This window comes from Microtus ochrogaster, chromosome 10, assembly GCF_000317375.1.
Source record: "Microtus ochrogaster isolate Prairie Vole_2 chromosome 10, MicOch1.0, whole genome shotgun sequence".
In the NCBI taxonomy this organism is placed as follows: domain Eukaryota; kingdom Metazoa; phylum Chordata; class Mammalia; order Rodentia; family Cricetidae; genus Microtus; species Microtus ochrogaster.
Window position 1 is genome coordinate 85,605,629 of NC_022016.1, and position 21,800 is coordinate 85,627,428.

The following is a 21,800-nucleotide window of genomic DNA, read 5'->3' on the forward strand; positions in this document are numbered from 1 at the left end:
CTGTCCTGGAACTAGCTCTGTCGACCAGGCTGGTCTCGAACTCACAGAGATCCGCCTGCCTCTGCCTCCCGAGTGCTGGGATTAAAGGTGTGTGCCACCACAGCCCAGCTTCCATTTACATTTATATCATCTGGCAAAGATTTTCTCCCTCTCTGTAGGTGACTTTCTCAATTAACAGCTTCTTCTGCTGTACCTAAGCATTTTAACTGCAGGAGGTTCTCGTTGTTGATAATTGGTCTTCTTTCCTGAGCAATTGTTTTCAATTGATAAGTGCCTGTGTCTTGGATAATTTTTCCAACTTTTCCATGAGTTTTAGGCCCTGTATTAAGATCTTTGATCCACCGAGAGTTGATTTTTGTGCAAGCAGAGGGATAAGAGCCTAGTTTCATTCTTCTACGTGAGGATACCGGTTTTCTGGCATCACTTGTTGAAGAGGCTTATCTTTTCTCTGGTAAGTATTTTTAGCATCTTTGTCAAAAGCCAAGTGGCTGCAGGTTCATGGGTTCATATCTGAGTCCTCTAGTCTGTCCCCTGGATCTTCCTGGTTTGTTTTAGTGTCAGTAATAGCACAACTGTTTTTATTATCATACTTTTTGTATACTAATAAAAACCTTACTGAGAAAAAACAATAGAAACATTTCCATTAACAGCAGTCTCAAAAAATATCTAGGAGTAAATTCAACCAAGGATATGAAAATCTTTATAATGAAAACTTCAAGTTGCTGAAGATAGAGATTAGGGAAAAGACTAGGAGATATACCTCTCACACTCATGGACTGGTAGAATTAACATTGTAAAAATGATTATCCTACCAAGAGCAAGTTACAGACTTAATGCAATCCTAAGCAAAATCCCCATGACAATCTCCACAAAACAAAACAAACCATCTTAAAATTCATATGGAATCATAAAAGACCCCAGATAGCCAAAGGAACTCTAAGCAAAAAAAAACAAAAAACAAAAACAAAAAAAATCAAGGTTGGAGGAATTAGTACCAGATTTCAAGCTATATTACAGAGCTACAGTAATATAAAGAGTATGTTATGGACAAAAATTGGGCAGATTGATCAATAGAACAGAATAGAAAATTCAATCACAGATGTCATCTACAGCTTTCTATTTTTGTCAAATGTGCCAAAAATATACACCAAATGAAAAATATACACCAAATGAAAAATATACACCAAATGAAGAATATACACCAAATGAAAAATATACACCAAACCTCAACAAATGATGCTGGAAAACTAGATGTCCACATACAGAAGAGTGAACCATATCTATAAATACATTAAAAAAACCTGACTCCAAATAGATCAAAGGTCTTAATGTGAAACTTGAATTGCTGAAACTTCTAGATCAAAACACAGAACAGTAGAGGCCCCCAAAGAGTAGTTACAGAAAAGGAATTTTTGAAGAGGACTCCATTTGCTCAGTAATTAATACCAACAATTGACAAATGAGATCCCACAAAACTAAAAGGTGTCTGTGCAGCAATGGAAATAGCCAACTGAGTGAAAAGGAAGCTCATTGAATGGAGATCACCTTTACCGGGTATCCACCCAATAGAGGATTAATGTCCAGTGTGTTCAAAGAACTCTCTACTTAATTTTTGACTGGATGAGCTGTCTGTTGATAAAAATAGAGTTCTGGAGTCTTCTGCTATTCTTAAGATGGATTAACCTGTGATTTATTTTTACCTCTAGTATAATATTGGCTATGAAATTAGGGTGCTCATATTGTGTGTGGGTGTATGTCTAGGATTATAATGCACTCTTGATATGTTGTTCCCCTAGTCAGTATGAAATAATTTTCTTTATCTCTAATGATTAGATTTGGTGTAAAGTCAATTTTATCAGTTATTAGAACAGCAATTTCTGTTGCTTCTTAGTTCATTTGCTTGGAATGTGTTTTACATCCTTTTGTCTGTACTTTATGGCACATTTATTGGAGACAACGAATCATTCATTTTAATCCAAACTGCTCTTTTGTATCATTTGAATGAGGGGATTGAGACCATAAATATTTAGAGTTATTATTAAAATATGTGTATCAGTTCCTGTCATCTTGTTGACTGTACAGTGTTTGTTTCTTTTTAATTCCTCCAAACTTAACTTTTATTCTGGTATGATTTATTCTTCTATGTGGCCATAAGAGCATGTTTGGCTTTCTGTCCAGTTTGAAGAATTCCTTCAAGGATCTTGTAGAGCTTGTGAAGTTGTCATGAATTCCTTAAGCCTGTTTTTATTGTGAAAAGTTTTGCCTTCTCCTTCAATTATGACTGGTAGTCTTGCTGGGTATAAAATAGTCAGGTTTGATCGCTGTTGTTATTCACCACTTGAAGAACATCATTCCAACCTTCCTGACTTTTATAGTTTCTGATGTGAAATCTGACATTATTCAGACAAGCCTGCATTTATATGTAACTTGTTCTTCTTTTCTGTCACTTTCAATACATTAAATATTTAGTTGTTTAGTAATAATATTGCAAGGGGAAGTTACTTTTTGGTCTTTCCTGTTTGATGTTCTAAACTATTCCTGTGTCTATATAGTTGTTTCTTTATCTAAGTTAGGGAAATTTTCTGCTATGATTTCATTGAAGATATTTTCTATATGTTCAGAAAGAAATTTCTCAGTCTCTTCTATTCAAACTATTTTATAAAACTTTATTGATTCTTTGCAGATTTTACATCATGTATCCTGATCCCATTCATTCCCCTTTCTCTTCGTTTCTGTCCCCTTACCTTGCAACCTCCCCCAACAAAACAAAATTTAAAAGCAAAGCCAAACCAAAACAAAACAAAAAAACAAACAAAATAAAAAACAAACTATAAAAATCTTAGCATGGAAGCTGTAGTGTGGCTCAGTGAGTCACTATCCCCTTTAGTCCATATATCCTTAATTCTAAGTGTTCGTTGCAATGAGTCATTGGTCTGGTTTGAGGCCATAGGCTTCTACTACACCCTCACTGTGATTCCTGTTGGATAACTATTGTTGCCTTGTGTCACGGAGATCGTGTAGCTTTGGGTTTTCAGGACCAGTACCTTCACATGCTCCAGCAGTTCATAGATGAGGTGTTGGGGTGGAAAACCTTGTAACCCTGGTTCTAGGCCTGGGTGATAGCTGGGTTGGTCAGCCAGCCTGCCTTTCACTCCCTATCACCCCCCCCCCCCGCCTGGGGTGAGCTCTTCAGCTCTGTCCCAGCTGGCTCACCCCATGTATTGGACAGCAAGGAGTGGGGCCAGTTCTCCTGATCTCCTATCCTCACATCCCAATTACTTTTAAATTTTATCTTTTCAGTGTCCTTAATATCTTGCTATTCCATATCCTAACTTTTTATTACTTTATTGTTGCCCTTGTTTGGATGTTCCAATTACTCTACCGTGGCTTTGAGCTCGAATATTCTATCCTTGTCCATGATTCATTCTCTTGATGAAGTTTTCCACAGACTTTTAAAATTTGACTTATGTTTTTCATTTCCATCGGTTAAGTTTGGTTATCTTTAAATATTTCTTCTGTCTTCTTATTGAATTCATCTTTCATATCATACATCATTTTCCTTTTTAAAAATACATCACTTGTGTTCCCTTAGGGTTATTTCAAGAGCTTATTTTCTTAGAGTTTCTTAAACATACACATAATTGTTCTTTTAAGTTCTTAGTTACATCTAAGCCACTTTTAGAGGAGGCCATTGTTGTGGAATTGGTGATTTTTGGAGGAATTAATTTTTGTTGGCTTTAAAAAATATTATTTGTTGCCTTTCTGCATGATGACCTGTGCATATGGAGCTTGGTGACTGGATTTTTAAAAATATACTAACTTATCCCTGTTCTATCGGGGCAAGTGTATAACACTGTGACTGAGGGCAGAGGGCAGGCAGATCTGGAGCTTCCCATGCACATTGTTCTTATCTGAGTGACAACCAGAGCTGGAACCTCTTAGGTGTGTTATACTCACTGGGACAATGGTAGGGCTATAGCCTCTTGGTAGGTCTGAATTGTTCCCATGTGCTGTGCTAACCGGAGCTTAAAGGTTTCTTTGAAGAGGGCAGCTTGCATATGCCAAGTTATGGTGACACTTCAGTAGCTGCTTCAGGAGGCAGGAACAGAGTCAGTTCCAAGGCTTCAGGGATAGGACCAGATTATGTCTACTAACTTTGAAATTCCTCACCCTGCAGAACTCCTCAAGTTAGACCCATCTGAAGAGCCAATGGTTCTACAGAGTTGAGCTGGCTCAGTTTTCATCTTGATTTGACCCTGAAGTGTTGGATGACTCTTACAAGTAAACAGAGATTGGGATGGGTCACGAGCTGATGTACTTTATAGGTATTATCACTGAGTGACTGGTATTCTTTATGAAGTCTGAGGCCTGGAGGACCAAGCTTCTTACTCGACACCCCACAGCTGCAGTGGAAACACCTGGCTCTCTGTCTTCTCTGACACTGGTCTCTGCATGGTCTTCACATCCATGATGATGTGAAGGTGTTGAAACAATCATTGATTTTTCTTTCCAGGAGTGCTGAGAATTGCTCTCACATCGGCAAGCTTCCCTTAAGGTTCATTCTGAGATCTGTGCATATTAATGGTATTTCTGATTACACCCTCCTTAGTGAATCCATACCCTTGATGAACAAGGATGATTTGGGCCTCATTCCTGCTGCAGAAAGACTAAAAGGTAGCATGACCTCTTCTGAAATCAAGGACACTGGTCAGGGTGCAACTCACTTTGCTTCCAGAAACAAATTCTCAGGGAAGCTATGGGATGATTTTAGTGGGAATTTTCAGGACATAGATGTGAGGGAAGAGGCAGAGAAGGGAGAGAGTTAGCTGGAGGAAGCACAAGTTTTCCTGGGATCAAGTTGCTAACTGGAATATAAGCCAGCCCCCCTCTAACGAGACAGGTTCTTGGAGCCAAGGAAATGAGGACAGCTCTGAAGTCCACCTAAGCATGGAAAGTACATTTTCTAAAGGAGGAAGACGCAGACCTTATATGCCATTGTCTATCTACATCAGGCTTTCTTTTGGGCCACCAGCCAGCTCCCAAATCATGACATAGAGACTTATTATTAGTTATGAACGCTTGGCTTTATCTTTCGCTTGTTCCATTAACTCTTATAAGCTAAATTATCCTATTTCTTTTCATCTGCATTTTGCCTTGCGCTTTTTTTTTTACCTTCCTTTTATCCTGTATGTCCTACTCCATGTCTGTCTGTCTGACAGCTGTCTGACTTGCTGTCCCTGGGCATCCTCCTCTCTTTATCCCTTGTTCTCTCCTCTCATTCTCTCTTTCTTCTCCTACTTATTCTCTTTGCCCTCCAGACCCACCTATCTGTCTACTGCCTATCTAGTGAGCGTTCAGATTTTTATTAGACAAATTAGATGCCTTAAGCAGGCAAGGTAAAACAGCAACACGTCTTTACTTAGTTAAACAAAAGCAACATAAACACATGCAACACACCTTTACATAGTTAAAGTAATATTCTGCAACACAAACAAATGTAACACCTCTTTACATAAAGCAATCTTTCCCAACAGCTGTCCGTGTTACTAAGGTCATTGTCCTTGCTTAGCCTATTCCTCTTCAGTGTTCACAGGGGATGGTCAGGGGACCTCTGTACTTCATGCTGTGAGTGTCCACCATAGATTTCTGGTCGGTCAGTGTTTGTTAGATGCCTCTGTAATAGCCATAAACCCCACTACTACCCACAACATTGACGTTATGGAGTTGCCGATGCTCTTCTACGTAACCATAGCTTTTCTTGGATCAACTCTCTCACCTGTGATTGATGGATAAATGATATCTTGTTGGTGCACTGGCTATGCTGAGGTCCCTATAAATATTTCTTCCCGAAAGACAGTAGAGGGAGGATCATCACTCCTGAGAGAATTCAGTTGGTGAAGACTCCTCTGACTTAATGTTTATGGATTTTACGTCTACTTTACATACCAACAGTATTATAGACAAATGAAAATGCATAAACATGAGTGAAAATTGCATATATATGAGCCTATGATAGCATTATGCATCATAGCAAAAAGGTAGAGGTAACATAAATGTCTCTCAGTGGATAAATGGATGATGAAATACCCACAGAAATAAAAAAAATCAATACCGGAAATGTGAAATATATATATATATATATATATATATATCTCGGACTATTATTTTAAATGAAAAAATTTTGTTCACTGCAGTATTGTCAAAGTTGTGAACTATATGTTAATTTGGTAATGCTGTTACAAAAAATGTACAAAACATTACATAGTCTAGGGTAGCCAGACTCCTACAGAGTAGAATCATGTTTGCCTGGGAACTGGGAAGGAGGGGAGTCCAAGAATGTAAATTCTGGGCCGGGCGGTGGTGGAGCACGCCTTTAATCCCAGCACTCAGGAGGCAGAGGCAGTCCGGTTTACAAGAGCTAGTTCCAGGACAGGCTCCAAAACCACAGAGAAACACTGTCTCGAAAAACCAAAAAAAAAAAAAAGGAATGTAAATTCTTTGTTGTAGGAGGTCTATTGTATGGGACACATTCAGTTAGTTCTGTTGTACTGGGCACTTAGGAATGGCTCTGGCCACAAATTTTATGTTACATGCTTAATATTTTATTATATTAGTTTACTTATATTGTGTGCGTGTGTACAGGCACACACACATAATGGTATGTGTGAAAGGGTCAGATGACAATGGGTAGTAGTAGTTTTCTCCTTTCATCATTTAGATCCTGGGGACTGAACTCAGATCAATATGCTTGCTGGCAAGTGCTCCAACCCACTGGATCAGCCTTGGTGTATGCTTTTAAATGACAAACACAGGGAAATAATAATCTATGTGCTTTTCCTATCAAATTTTCTGCAGACTCAGAATATGTAGCCTATACAAAACTCTCCATTGCTGCTCAAGTGTTGGCATGCCTGGTACCTGTAGACACATCTGGGCTTGACTTAGAACAGTTCACCCATCTCTGGGCTCCTCTGCCTTCTGCATTCAGAGAGCAGAGAGCCCATCCGAGGTAAAATCGTCAGAAATGAGAAAAGACTTGCTAGTTTAGCAAGTGTTTACAAACTGGTGGCCTCAAATTCCTTAAGCAAACTGTTGCAGAAGAGCCTTCATATCTCCTGGTACTCAGCGAAGGGTCAGGCTGTGGACTCCTGTGCTCTTCCCTGTGCTTCAGTGGATGGACAGATGCTGGGAAAGCTCCCATCCCGTTCCACTTTGTAATCCTGTCTTTGTGATCCTTGGGGATCCAGGTCATCTTTCTTTTTTCTCTTTGTTCCCTGGGGAGCAGGTTCCTCTGGATCCTGTTGACTTGTGTGGATATCCCAGAGGCTAGGTCAGGCCACTAAGTAGGTGTAGTCCGAAAGGAGTTAGTGGAGGTGGTAGGCCATAAAACTGAGTCAGCTGTTCCCAAGGAAGATCTTTGGGACAGTTGCTTCTCAGGGCCTCCGAGAGCAGGTTGTTGGAGCCTCGGGACCATGACTGCCCTGTGGCTGGTGCTACTGGTGAACTTGTCTACCTTTTTCCTGGGAGTCTTCATCTGGGCTGTCATTCAGCACTTTCTCATTGCGGAAATTCCCTCCGCCTTGCAGCATCCGGTCAAGTTCAGGTGTATGCACTGTATAGCGCTGTTCTTAATTACCATGGTGAGTCTGCTCTTGGGGGAAACCCTGTTTTCAGGGTTCTGTTGTGGGATATTTGATCACACTGTGAATCCCAAGATTGTGTTAGTTAAATAAAAATGTGAGGAAAAATGAATAGAGAGACACAGAAAGTAGAAGGGAGGGACTTAGAGTTTGTTGATCCCCCTTGGATTGGAACAGTGGAAAAGAGATCTCTTTCTGAGGCGCTGGGGAAGGGGAAAGGTCAGCTAGTTGCTCCTTAACCTTTCCAAGCTAACAGTTTTTCACCCTAGCCTCTGACTCCTGCCTCTTTCTTGGTAAAATCATTAGATATAAAATTATACAAAAACAACAGGGTTCTTCTGTGTAGTTTGCCTTTCTTCTTTTATTCTCCCTTCTCTATTTCCCCATAACAGAGGTGTTACATTATTGGATCTTAGATACACAGAAACATCATGTTTGTCTGTATCCATCCCTCCTCCCCTTTCTCTTTCTTGTTCTTTTTATCCCTTCCCCACCTGTCTCTTGTCTTTGTTCCTATCTATCTGTCTGTCTATCTATCTATCTATCTATCTATCTATCTATCTATCTATCTATCTATCTATCTATCTATCTATGACAGCATTTCCTTAAGCTCAGGATAGCGTTGAACTCACTAAGTAGCCAATGGTATGGGGCTCCTGATTGTCCCACTGCCACCCACTGCTAAGTGCTGAGGTTCTCGAGGTGGACACTATCATGCTTGGTTTATGAGGTTTTGGGGATCAAACCATGGCTTCTCGCATGCTAGGTCAGCACTTTATCCACTAAGCTGCACTCCCAACTCTTCTTTATCATTTTTTTAGATAAGGGTCTCATGATTTTGAAGTGGTTATCTTTTGGCTCCCACCTCCTGAGGGCTAGGATTGGAGGCAGGCATCACTGTTAACCTACAAGATTCTTTTCTGAGGCGTGAAAAATGATTTCACACCCAGGTTCTACTCATGATAGATTCATGGCCCAACAGGTGTGGCAAATCTTTCAGCAGGACTCCACTCCTTCCTCCCACTTACTCACTTCCAGGCATTTTGTTGCATCGTTGTGAAGACCTTGAAGCCACAGACTATTTCTTAGCATAGTTCTGAGCAGAGGGCAGGTGTCCTTTGCTAATCAAGTCGTTCACGGGATGATGCACGTATCCAGCCTTTCAGCACGCCTGCACTGGGTGACTGGACTCTTAGCTTGGCTTTGTTGCTGGTTGGGGATAGGGACAAAGGCCCGTCCACAGGGACAGTAGGTTTGGAAAGGACATTTGGTCTTGCGTGGGAAGCAGGATGTCCCAATCTTGATTAAAGATCTGTAGAGGCCAGACAGTTCGTAAGTGATTGTGTCAGAGGGCAGCTACAGAGGAGGAGGTGGTGAGGAAAGCGGCGAGAAGCAGCTGCAGCCAGGCTGCCTGCCTGATAAGCGTCTCTGTTCTGCTCTCCCTGGCTGGGAGAGCCCTTTGCTTATTCTGTGTGCATGCCAGAGTCTTCATCATCGAGGTAGGGAATATTCTCGGTCTTGTGAAGTTAATATACACATTGCGTGGCATGTGGTAAAGGATAATAAGTTTTGATATGTGACGTTACAAAAAGTAATGTGACACTGTGCTGTTGAGATTTTTTTAACTCCACGATGGACCACACCTATCAGAATGAGCAAGCCTTGTTCAATACAATCATTGGAAGCTTCTGACCTTAACCCCTTATTCATTTTTATCTGCAAGTTCTTTCCCAGAAGTCAAGCTGTTTCAAGCCCTGGGACTGCATGGAATTGCAGGATAATTTAGAGCTCTGGAATGATAAATAAGGGCCTTAGATGGCTAAGTTCCCCAGAGACACCGTACTCTTCCAAACCTGTAGTACTTCCCTTCTTCAGAGTCACACCTACATTACAGCTGGGGGAAACGTGAACTCTTTCTTGGGTAAACCAAGCCCACACAAAACAGTACAACACTCTGGTGTATCTAATGGGTTTTGTTCCAGACACAGTCTTTTCAAGTTTCTCAACCAAGAACTCACCTCCTGGGAGCCTCCTCCTGAGGGAACTATCTCACTCCACCCGTCATGAGCTTTAGCTACACATGGGAGTATCATCTAATCATCACTTAAAAGACAGATATTTTTTTAAAAAATTATTTCTTTTATTTTTGAAATTATAATTTTATAATTTCCCATGGTGATCCAATACCAAAGACTTGTCTTTTAAAAATGTGAAGCGGCCCACTCCATTGGTGGGACCATCCCTGAAGAGGTAGATGAGCAAGCAAGGGGGCAAGTCAGTGATTAGTTTTCCTTGGTGGTTTCTGCTTCAGTTCCTGCCCAGGTAAATGTCTTGACTTCCTGCCTTGGCTTCCCTTAATGATCAGCTATAACCTGTAAGCCAAGTAAAACCTTTCCTTCCCCAGGTTGCTTGTGGTCCACTTGCTTATCACAGTGTCCATTTGTGCTTTATCTTTTCATAATCTATTCATTTATCTCTTTTTTCCATTCTGTAGGTTGAGTCTTTACTCGATTAAAACTTTCCTTTTACGTCTGTAAGTTTTTTTTTTTTTAATTTCTTGAGTACCCATTTGTCAATAGCTGGCCTTAATTCCAGAGACTGGAGTATTCTGCAAGAAGTCTTTACCCATGCCTATATGTTTCCCCCAGTGCTCCTTCTAATATTTCTACTCTTTCAGTTCTTACAATACAGTCTTTGCTACATTTGGAGCTGACTTTTCTACAGAGTGAGGTAGGGATCTAGGGCCATTCATTAACATGGGGATATTCAGTTTTCCCAGAGCCATGTGTTGAAGATGCTCTTCTTTCTCTTCTTGTCACCTTTGTTGAACATTAGGTAGCTGTGACCATGTGGAGGTATATTTGGGTCTTCTACTCTATTCCATTGATCTATTTATCTGTCTTGTGAGAAGGCCATCTCAAAACAATGACAATAAAGTTTTGTTTCAACATGAATTTTGGTTGAGAGAAATAATCAAATTACAACCGTACCATTAGCTAATCTGGATATTTTGGTTAGAAACTCTGAAAACCCACATTCTTCCTAAGCAGAGTCCACAACCAGTTGTAGACATGTGAGTCCATTGTATGTGCAGAAGTCAAGAAACAATGAACTAATTTTAGCAACGCTAAGTGGGGGCGGCATCTACATGCCTACCTTATAGTCTCCTATGTCTCACTTTTCTTCTCCTTCTTCCTCCTCCTCTTCTTCTTCTTCATCATCATCTTCATCTTCTTCTTCTTCTTGGCTCCTACAGGGAAATATATTAGAGAAGCTGAAAATTTGCTCCATGCCCAGGTTCATCCAGTGTATTCATGACTTAGCAGCCATAAAGAAGAATTATAATTTGATGGTGACCAACATGTACTTTGGGACAATCCCTGTGAGACTATTCCAGCCCAAGGCAGTGTCCTCCAAACTCCAAAGAGGCATCATTTTCTACCATGGAGGAGGAACCATATGTGGTAGTTTGGGTAAGTGGCTTCTGAGTTGGGTGGAAGAGGAAAGTCCTCATGTCTGTTAGAGTCTTTCATAGGTTCCTATGAAGACCTTTTGGGAGGGAGTTAAAGTAAGTAGAATTTGGAACTTTTCGGGAGAATGAATTGAGGGCTTGGAAATCATAACATTCAATGACATAACAATATTTCCTGGGTAATATAGTTTTAGTCCAGGTTTGGGCAGTACTACATACTAGATCTCTCCCAGAATGTATGTGACACTTCCCTTTCCTTCCCACTCACAACAGTGGCTATTCCTATCTGTCCTATAACGACCCCAAGTCCATGTGTTTCCCTTAGCTCTGCTGGATCACTGTGCTCAAAACCCATCCATTCTTGATCACTCTATCATCTCTGCCCCCCAAAGTTGTTTCCTTGGTACAATTATCATCCTTCAGTTTCATCATCATCTCACAACCAGAAGGACCCCGTGCTTATCACTGGTTTAATTCAACCTCCCCAGAGTCCTTAACATATCTTCCACCTGGTCACTTATGATCTCTTATTACCCTTTCTGAACTGTAGCTGTGAACTTCTCAACACAGCAGGAATCCTGGTTGAACTTACCTGTGGTACCCACCCTTTTCCAGAGCTTCACTGTCCTTGTTTACTCTTCACTGTCACCAGCCTCACCTTCTTCCCCAAGATGCTATCATTATCTACTAATCCCCAAGATTATCATTATCTATTTTGATAATGATATTTCAAAATCTTAAGCAAGAATGGCTCAGTAGATATCTATTGAATATCTACTTAGCCCCAAGTCCTCTCCAGGCATTGGGGACACACTGAAAGATAAGGAAGAACCAGTCCACAAATTTCGGGGTCTGTCCATCAAGGGGGGAAGCTAGACCACATGGGAGAACACAAATGAGGAGGTGGTTTCAGATATGGGTAACACAGGAGTGGAGTAGAGAGTGATTCAAAATAATAACACCTCAGTTTATCTAATCATACAGTCTCTCCAAGAAGGTGATATTTGAGACCGGGATGAAGGGATGGAAGGAAGCAGTTCTTCTGAACTGGGGCAAAGCAATGTGAGATAGGTTAGGGATCTGGGTGAGGTGAGGGAAGCCTGAACTCAGCACCCAAACAAAGGACTCCAGAAGCTCAGTCATCAAAGCAAATAATACGGTATATTAATACAAGATTTTTAGAAAGCTCTGATGCAAAAAAGTAATAAAAATAAATAAAACCTATAAGAAGCTGTGTATCTAAGTTTGTAAGAGGGCAGGTGACTGAGGGCTGAGTCACCTGTGCAAGTTGGAAACAGCATATTTGAACTGTCGTTGCACCTGTGTCTGCTGTGTTCCATGGGGAAGGAGAGAGACAACACTTGTGGGTTCCAAAGTCTTTAGGATTTAAGAGATCACGACATAAGTGGAGCTGCTGATTGATCATAGTTGGCAACAAGGACTCAGGAGCCTTATTTCTCCGGGCAGCCCCAAACAGGGGCAGACGTAGGATTTATGAGTCCAAACCCCACAAACCCTTGTTGTCAAGTCACAGATACAGTTTTCACCAATCAGGAGTCAAAGATTAGGGACTTTCCTTGTTCATTCCATCATTGTCAGCTGACGTAAACGCTAAGTTTTTAGTCTAACTTTGGCTAGAGAAGCTGACCCCCCCACTCAGCAGAGACTACCCCATGTATTGGTCTCAGTGTTTGCCCTTTCATCCACGCTCCCCTACGCCCTCCCACACTGTCTTTTGACAGTGGACAGGTATAGAATATTTGTCCACAGAAGCAGGGTTCACCCCGCTGCTATGACAAACACCATAACCAAAGGTGCCATAATAGGGAAAAGCAGGATCTGTTTCATCCTACAGGTCACACTCCATTACTGGGGAAGTCAGAGCAGTAACCCAAACAGAAACCATGGTTGAGCACTGCTTGTTAAGTGGGTCTCAGGCTCATGCTTAGCTAGCTTCATTATGCCATCCAGGACTTCCTGCCTGGGGAGCGACCCTGCCTACTGTGGGCTGGGCCCCTCTATACTGATTAAGTAACAAGAAAATTCCCCCCAGACATGCACCCAGGCAAATTTGATCTGGGCAACCCTTCAAATGAGACTTTTCCTGAGGTGTCTCGAGGCTACATTAAGTTGCCATTGAATGATCTCATTAATAGAAAAGTTTAAAAGGATCTATTTGGAAAAAAAAATAGTGTTTGAGCATCTTTTAAATTAGGTAATTTAGTAAGCTTCCCAGATAAGTCTGATTCTTTGTTATGTAATACTCAGTGTAGTATTTACTCAGTGTTATCTGTTTTTCTATAAATATGATTTGGCCTCTACTCCAGTGAAATTAGGAATAAATTTCAATCAAAAATAAAAAAAATAAAGTTACTGAGGATACCTCCAATGCCCCTGGTGCATATACCCACCTAGCAAACCCCCTGAATATTGGTACTAACTAACTTAATTTAGAAAATCCCAGTGCTCGGCTGGATGGGAGGTATTACACGCCACTAATCTAGCACCTAGGAAGTCGAGACAAAGGGATCACAAGTTTGGGTCCGCCTAGGTTATATAGTTAGGACATAGACACATACAAACAAAACCACCACTCAAGTAGGTAACAAAGTAACAAAGTGAAACTAAGGCAAGATAGAATCTTCATGGATATTCAATAAGAAAATAAAAAAATGATTTTAGTGACTGAATCTCCTCCCTGGAGGTGCTTCTGGGATATAATAATTAAGAGAGTCTAGACTTCTGTCCCAAGGCCAGACAGAAATTGGACCATTATCTACTGTACACTAATCTTAATGGAACTGTCTACTAGTATAAAATTATAATCTGGTCATCATTTTCCTCCTCCTCCTGAATGCAAATCGATGAGCCTAGTAACACTCCAGGGCTGGCTCTGCAGACACATGTAGCCTTAGGGACATCCATTTCAGATCTCCAATCATTCTAAGTCCCTAGTTTACCCATACTACATAAAATTCAGTGATATAGAAAGTGAACTGCAAATTTCAACCAAATCTTGCTATTCAGAGGTCTGGGGATGATGTCTGGCTTTGCCCACACAGAGCTGATAAGGTCACCTCAGAGGAATCAAGAATACGGAGATAGACAGGACCTTATTATCATGTCTATCATGACTGTTGATATTTCTGGGATTGTGGTGGGACATGCTGGGCTCTTGGTCACACTGCTTTAACACCTGGGTTCCTCTTTACAGACAGTTACCACAACCTGTGCAGCTTCCTGGCCCAGGAGACAGAGTCGGTGGTGCTGTCAGTGGGGTGAGTGGCCTGAGACATTTGGTAGTTTATTTATGTGAGGGTGCTTTGAGGGGGGCACAGATTTGGTTGACTAGGCCACAGAAAGGGATCCTGGCCTCTTGTACATGTTCCCAAGAACATAGCCACAACACTTTCAAAACAGTAGAAGTCTAAAAATATATCCATCCCTGGGAAGCACACTGGTGAACTGTGACAGAAGCAGCACAATTCTACAGAATACTGGTCTCCTCTGGAGGAATATAGAGCCATAGAGTAGAGAACTGGGAAGGGCACACTATGATGTGAAGGGACCCAGGTAGCGTAAAATTAGAAGAGACCCTTTATGTCCTCTTTGGGGAGTTAAATTAATTAAAGTCAAAAGAATGCTTTCTAGGACACACAGAGACCCCCAGGAAATTCAAAATGTGGAACGAAAGAAAAAATGACAAATATTGAACTCAAAATGTCTCTTTGTTTGGTGGGATGATGTTGACTTTGGATTTAGTGGCACAATCAGGGTTGGCTGGTGGTCAAGGTCAATTGAAGTCATGAACGTTGTTGGTTGATAGCTATAGTGTTCCTTGCAACAACAACAAAAAATACTCTTGAACTTTTGGGAGCCAGCAGAGTCCAGCTCTACCGACTTCCTGCCAAGGTTCAAGTCAGTTGCCTCAGCATAGGGAAAGAGACTTTGAAAATTTCTAGTCTGAGCAATGAGCTCACACACTTGTAGCTCTGGTCATGTTTCTTTATTGTTCTGTTTTAATTCTAATTTTCTTGTCCTAATTGTCTATAATTTCCTTCCTCTAATGTTCTGTCTCAATTCTAATTCCAATTTCAATTCTCTGTTACAAGTCTCTGTTCCCATTCATTCTTGTTCTAATTATTCTACATTCTTTTTTTTCTCTTCTTTATTTACCTACATTCAACCCCAAAGAAACATACAGAGGCCTACATTAATTATAAACCGGTTGTCCTATTATCTTGGGCTTCTTATTAACTCTTATAACTTATATTAGCCCATAATTCTTGTCTGTGTTAGCCATGGGACTTGGCAACCTTTTTAGGTGAGGCAGCCACATCTTGTTTCCTCTGTGTCTGGATGACAACCACAGACTGAATCTTTCCTCTTCCCAGAATTCTCCTGTTCTCCTTGCCCTGCCTCTACTTCCTGCTGGGTCACCCTACCTATACTTCCTGTCTGGCTACTGGCCAATCAGTGTTTATTTAAAATATAAGTGATAGGGTACAGACCATTGTACCACAGCACTCCTGCCTCCCCCTCTTTTTTAAAACAAAAACTCTGAATCGAATCTCCTTTGGTTAGCTTTTCTCCTGACCATTATCCATAACAGCTTGTAACCAACATTCTAAACAAAGGCAAACATCTACAATCCTTTTTTTGGGGGAAATGTGGGTGTAGTTTTCTAGGCTACTTCCTGCTGATGGGGGGGGGTTTGCTGATAATCTTATGGGTACCTAAAGAAAATTTAGAATTATGGTCATGTCCTGAATGGAAAATTCTGTGAGGCTTGATCATCTCAGCCAGTAGTCTTGAAACTGTTCTTTATGCATAACTCAGGGGTAACTCCAACAGAGGTACTCTAAAATGTTGGATCATCTGGAACATCTGTTCCTATTGGATATTCTTCAGGGGGTCTTCCTTGATCAAACCTGATTTTTCTTAGCCCAGAATGAATCCACAGCATTTCATTTCCTGTGGAAACAAAAACAAAATCTCTTCTCTAATGTAACATACCTTCTGACTTACATTTTGAAGTAAAGGCATTTCAAAATACATATTAGATTAATACAGCAACATTTATAATCAAATATCTTTTAGCAGCTTTTGCTTCTTCCTCAGCCATCAATTTAAAGATAACACAATAGCATTATCCTGACTCTCTGTGCACTTTTCATCTTTATGTGGCTTTATTTTAAACTCTATTTCTTGTCTTTTTCTTTTTAATTTTTTGGCTTTTTGAAACAGGGTTTCTTTGTGTATCTTTGGCTCTCCTGGAACTCACTCTGTAGACTAGGCTGTCCTTGATCTCACAGAGATCTGCCTGTCTCTGCCTCCCAAATGCTAGGATTAAAGGTGTGTGCCACTACACCTTGAACTCACAGAGATCTTCCTGTCTCTGCCTTCAAGTGTTGGGATAAAAGGTGTGTGCAACCACACCCAACTACTCTCTTTCTTTCTTTTTTATTTTAAGGACTTTATCCTTTTTCTTTTCTTGCCAAGCCTAAATATATTTTTAAACACGCTGTAAACTGTTTAGAGGATTTTTCTTCTAAAACTATCTTTACGGTATCTCTCTTTTTTCTGACCACATGAGTCTTTAATTTGCTAAGTGATATGGCTAGGATTAAAGCTGTGACTTTGATGGCTGGATCTGGTCCATTCCTTAGCTTTCTGAGAGTCTGTCCTCAAGGCAGAGGTACCGGCCAGAGCCATTTTTTTTTTGCCACAACTCTATGCCATTTCAAGGTCCCTGCCACCACCAAGAAATGTGCTGTGAGCTATTCATAAACACCATTTAAGTGTTTAGTGGCAGGGCCTCTTAAAAAAGCTGCAAGGTTTTGCAGCTAAAGCTATGTCAGGAAATATCTCTTGCCTCTAGCAAGCAGAACAAACCCAAGAAATTGCTGCTATCAAGAAGCCAAGCTTAATGCTGTTAATTACTGTTAGAATTACTTCCCAAGCTCTCTCAGAGTTCTGACTCATGGACCAGGGAAACTGTGCAAGAATGGCAAATGGAGATGCTCAGCTACAGAAGGGGCTTGAAACTGCCTGAGGGCTGCTATGAGCTAAAGTTCTGAAACTGCCAGCCACCTATCCTTAGCTTCCCCCTTAACCAATTTCTCTCCATTCTTAGTACTTCCTTACCCACTCCTCCTTGTACCTCCCCCTAACTACCTTTTCTTCTTTTTCTCTCCCCTTCCTGACCTCCTTTTCCTGGAAGCAAGGTACCTTGACTCTAAGTGAAGGCTCTGCATCTCTATTGATGGGGAGTGGCGGTATCAATCATCTCCATGGGGTCATTTTCTTCTACCAGGGGGGATATGTGTGGTGGGTGAGGAGCTCTTCCAAATGATTTGATGTGGGATTTCCCTCTGTATGCTGTGATTACTATTAATGAATAAAGAAACTGCTTTGGACCTATAGCAGGGCAGAACTTAGGTAGGCAGGGAAAGCTAAACTGAATGCTGGGAGAAAAAAAAGCAGATTCAGGGAGGAGCCATGGAGCCACTGCCAGAGTCAAACATGCTGAAACTTTGCTGGTAAACCACTGCCATGTGGCCATATACAGATTAATAAAAATGGGTTAAATTAATATGTAAGAGTTAGCCAATAAGAATTTAGAGGTAATGGTCCAAGAAGTGATTTAATTAATACAGTTTCTGTGTGATTATTTTGCATCTAATTTGGGAAGCCAGGAACTAATTAGCGGCCCCCTTCCTCCTACACTGACTCTTTAGGGCTTCATAGCCCTTGAGTTCTGAAGTGAATGGTGGCAACAGAGAAGTAGGAGCCACAGAAGGTGCCACCTCTGGGGTCACAGTCCACCTTATGCATGCCTCTAGTAATTGGAATTTTAATCCAATGGTGTTGAGGGTTAACAGCTCCTGTGTATATCTGTAAAGTCAATACCCCCTAGACTTTGATAACACCTATGCTCTAGTTCTCAGGCTAGTCTGTCTAAAACCTCTGGCCCTTAAGGCAGCAGTTACTGCTTCTGTTGTTTTCATTTTCCAGGTTTTGGCCACTGCTTCCCATCTCCTCTGTTGTCTGCTGTTGTCTCCTTATGCTGTAGTTGCCCGTGTGTCTTTGCTTCTGTTCTCTGCTCCCATTTTTGAAGCTTCACTTCTGATTCTGTCAAGGCCACTTTGCATTTTTTTTGTGCTTGTTAAGGCTTCTTGCTGCTTCCAAAGGTCAATGACTCCCACTACCGAGGTGCCCAGTGGTCTTTGTGCCTCTGCCACCATTTCTGTCACTACATGATGCTCTCTTGCCTCTGGACCTGCTGCATTCTTCTGCCAATCAGCCAGAGCATTGGCAAAGAGTCTAAGAACTCTTAATTATCAAGTCCAATTACCCCATCCCCTAACACTTTTATTTGTTTCCAGGAAAATAAACATTAGTAAATTCACTTATAGCAAGACCTTATGTTAATAGTATTTTATTGATAGCTAGTGTTATTAATAACAATATTATCAATATGACATTGACATAAATTTTGAAGAGCAGTGGTTTTGACAATGCTCAGTGGATGCCTGAGACATTTGGGAAAACTCAAATCCTCAACCTGTCTCAGTGGAACTAGCAGGGCTCCAGTCACCTTCTCTGGGTTTTTGCTGGGTGTCCTATTTCCTAAAGCAATTGCTTTGAGCTTGCCTGATGCTCTTAGGGGCTCACTCATCTATGAAAAGCAAAATGTGGGTTGGAATGAAGAATCCTAGCCTCCCTGACTCTAGCAGGTTCTTCATGTCCACAGAGGAAAAATGAGGATAGTCATATTTACCTGTTAGGGTCATTCTGAGGATTTAATCAGGGTTTTTGTTCAACGAGAGTGGAGGATTCTCTTCGAATGGCCTCCAGTGACCCATGTGCACACACATCACTGTATTGTGTTTGTTTATTTCTTCTTAGGTACCGCAAGCTTCCTGACCACTGTTACCCTTCTGTTCACAATGATTGCCTGAATGCCACCATTCACTTCATGAAGGGCCTAAAATCCTATGGGGTAGACCCCTCCCGGGTGGTAGTTTGTGGAGAAAGTGTTGGAGGTAGTGCTGTGGCCATTGTCACCCAGGGCTTGCTCAACTTCCCAAGTCTTCCTAAGATCTGTGCTCAGGTGCTTATTACTCCAGTTACACAGATCATCGATTTCCAATTGCCATCACATCAACAGAACCAAAATGTCCCATTCCTCACCAAAGACCTACTCATGACGTCTGTGTGTAAATACCTGGACATTGACTTATCTTGGAAAGATGCCGTAGCTAGTGGCACCAATGTTCCCCCAGACACCTGGGAAAAGTACAGGAAATGGCTCACTTTTGATAACATCCCCAGAAGGTTCAAGAGCAAAAGCCTTCTGCCAGAGTTTCCAGGACATTTCAATGAGGCTGCCTATCTGGAAACCAGGCATACTTTAAAAGCAGAAATTTCACCTCTCCTAGCAGATGACCAGATCATTGCTCAGCTTCCCCAGGCATTCCTGGTGAGCTGTGAGAATGACCCCCTCCGTGATGATGCCTTGCTCTACAAGAAGCGCCTCGAAGATGCGGGTGTCCCTGTGACCTGGTACCATGTGGAGGACGGCTTTCACGGATGCATCGCTTTGTTTGATAAGCAGCCTTTCTCTTTTCCCTGCTCCATGAAAATTGTAAATGCTGTCATCAGTTATATAAAGGGCATATGACAGTCACTCTGGAATCTGAGGGTGGAACAAGGTGAGAACTATCTGTTCTGGGGCTTTTCCTGGTTTTATTTTGTTGAGTAAGGGGATGCTTAAGCCATTCATGATCCAAAAGGGAAAGACTAGGTGGAAGTAAGAACTTGTTGGCTTTGTATTCAAGAAAGACAACTCTGTGTGTTTCTTTCTAGAACTGACAAGATCCAGCGTTACAACTAGCAACGCTCTCTACTGCTTGATTTACTTGAAATAAATGTCAAAGTGGAAAGAAAAGTCTTTTTTGAAATTTTCTGAAAGCCTTAACAAAGAGGTTGTGTAGAACCATCATTTGGTCACAGCATCACTGCTGAGTGCATCCATGACAACGTAAAGAAAGGGTTTTTCTTGTTGTTGTTTGTCCCAAGACCAAATTCACAGCATTACTTGTATTGCCTTTATCTGTCTTAAGAAATGTAGTTTCATAGACTCCCTCCTTAGAAGATGACTCTTTACACTGAATTGTGGGATGACATTAGTGGGAACATTCATTTATTTATTGATATTTTGGAGATATATTTAAAATTTAAATGACACAGAAAGTAATAATAAAATAAAAGACAATTTAAGGCAATGTACAAAAACATGTGGCAAAATCGAAGATTCAGAAAGCCTATAGAGTCAGATACAGAAGTCCAGTCGTATGACATGACCATTAGTTAAACTGAAGACAACTAAAATACAACATATTCAAAAGAGCTTTAGAGTTATAGTGTGTACATGTACATGGCAGAAATGTTCTTTTCTTGCTAATTCTCATGTGGAATCTTTACAAAGATCATATTTTTCACGAGAAATGGAGTAATACACCTTTGGTATAGATCATTAAATCATATCTTCCTAAATTTGTATGTGTGTTTGTGTGTATATCTGTGCTGCATGTGTGAATATGTGTATATGTGTGGTGTGTATGTGTGTGATGTGTATGTGTGGTGTGTAGTGTGTGTGTATGTGTGTGTGGTGTGAATGTGGTTGGTTATGTATGTGTGGTGTATATGCATGCGTGTGGTATGAATGTGTGTGCTCTGTGTGTGTACTGTGTGTATGGTATATATATGTATGTATGCATGTATATGTATATATGGTGTATGTGGGGTGTGTATGTGGTGTGTATATGTGCTGTGTCTATGTATGAGGTGTGTGTCTATGTGTATATGTGTGTGGTGTGTGTATGGTTCTGTGGGTGTATTACATACCCACCACCATCATCCGACATCTACACACCATTCTTTGAAACTTTAAAGATTATAGCGTTTACCTAGCAAAACTTAAAGAGTGAGAACAACATTTAAAATGTAAATAATGAGATCAAGTCTTTGTAACCCAACAAGAAGGCAAGAGAAACAATGACAACTTCTGGAAATGTCCTTAATCAGGGTTTATACAGTGCAGCAGCTTAAAGGACATTGAGCCTATAATTCGGGATCCTAGAGAAGCTAAATAAGAAGGTGAAGCCAAAGAAAAACATATAGTTATCTTCCTGGATATTGGAAGTAGACAAGATTTCCAGGCAAAAATTGGGAGCTTGAGGGTGGGGGTGAGGTGGAGGTAAAGGGAGAGGGGGAGAGAGGGAGAGAGAAGGGAGAAGAGGAGGATTGGGGAGAGCTTGGGGGAATGGGATGGTTGGGATGGAGGAAGGGTGGATATGGGAGCAGGGAAGTAGATATCTTAATCAAGGGAGCTATTTTAGGGTTGGCAAGAGACTTGACTCTAGAGGGTTCCCAGGTGTCCATGGAGATGTCCCCAGCTTGTTCCTTGGGCAGCTGAGGAGAGGGCGCCTGAACTGGCCCTATCCTATAATCACACTGATGAATATCTTGCATATCATCATAGAACCTTCATCTGGCGATGGATGGAGATAGAGACAGAGACCCACATTGGAACACTGGACTTAGCTCCCAAGGTCCAAATGAGGAGCAGAAGGAGGGAGAGCATGAGCAAGGAAGTCAGGACCACAAGGGGTGTGCCCACC

General features: G+C 41.2%; 1 protein-coding gene across 1 annotated transcript; it reads left to right on the plus strand.

Annotated features, from left to right (window-relative positions):
- Positions 1-7,472: 7,472 nt before the first annotated feature.
- LOC101996600 (arylacetamide deacetylase-like 4) lies at positions 7,473-19,798 on the plus strand. The gene is made up of 4 exons (XM_013348587.1): positions 7,473-7,640; positions 10,897-11,113; positions 14,327-14,390; positions 19,024-19,798. Exons 1-4 carry the CDS (start codon positions 7,473-7,475, stop codon positions 19,796-19,798), a joined length of 1,224 nt encoding a protein of 407 aa, XP_013204041.1.
- Positions 19,799-21,800: the final 2,002 nt, after the last annotated feature.

Excerpts from the sequence above, each read along its gene's own strand:
- LOC101996600 (XM_013348587.1), top strand. The coding sequence starts at position 7,473 with ATGACTGCCCTGTGGCTGGTGCTACTGGTGAACTTGTCTACCTTTTTC. Across the intron at positions 11,114-14,326 it reads AACCATATGTGGTAGTTTGG|ACAGTTACCACAACCTGTGC; the intron begins GTAAGTGGCTTC and ends TCCTCTTTACAG. Across the intron at positions 14,391-19,023 it reads TCGGTGGTGCTGTCAGTGGG|GTACCGCAAGCTTCCTGACC; the intron begins GTGAGTGGCCTG and ends ATTTCTTCTTAG.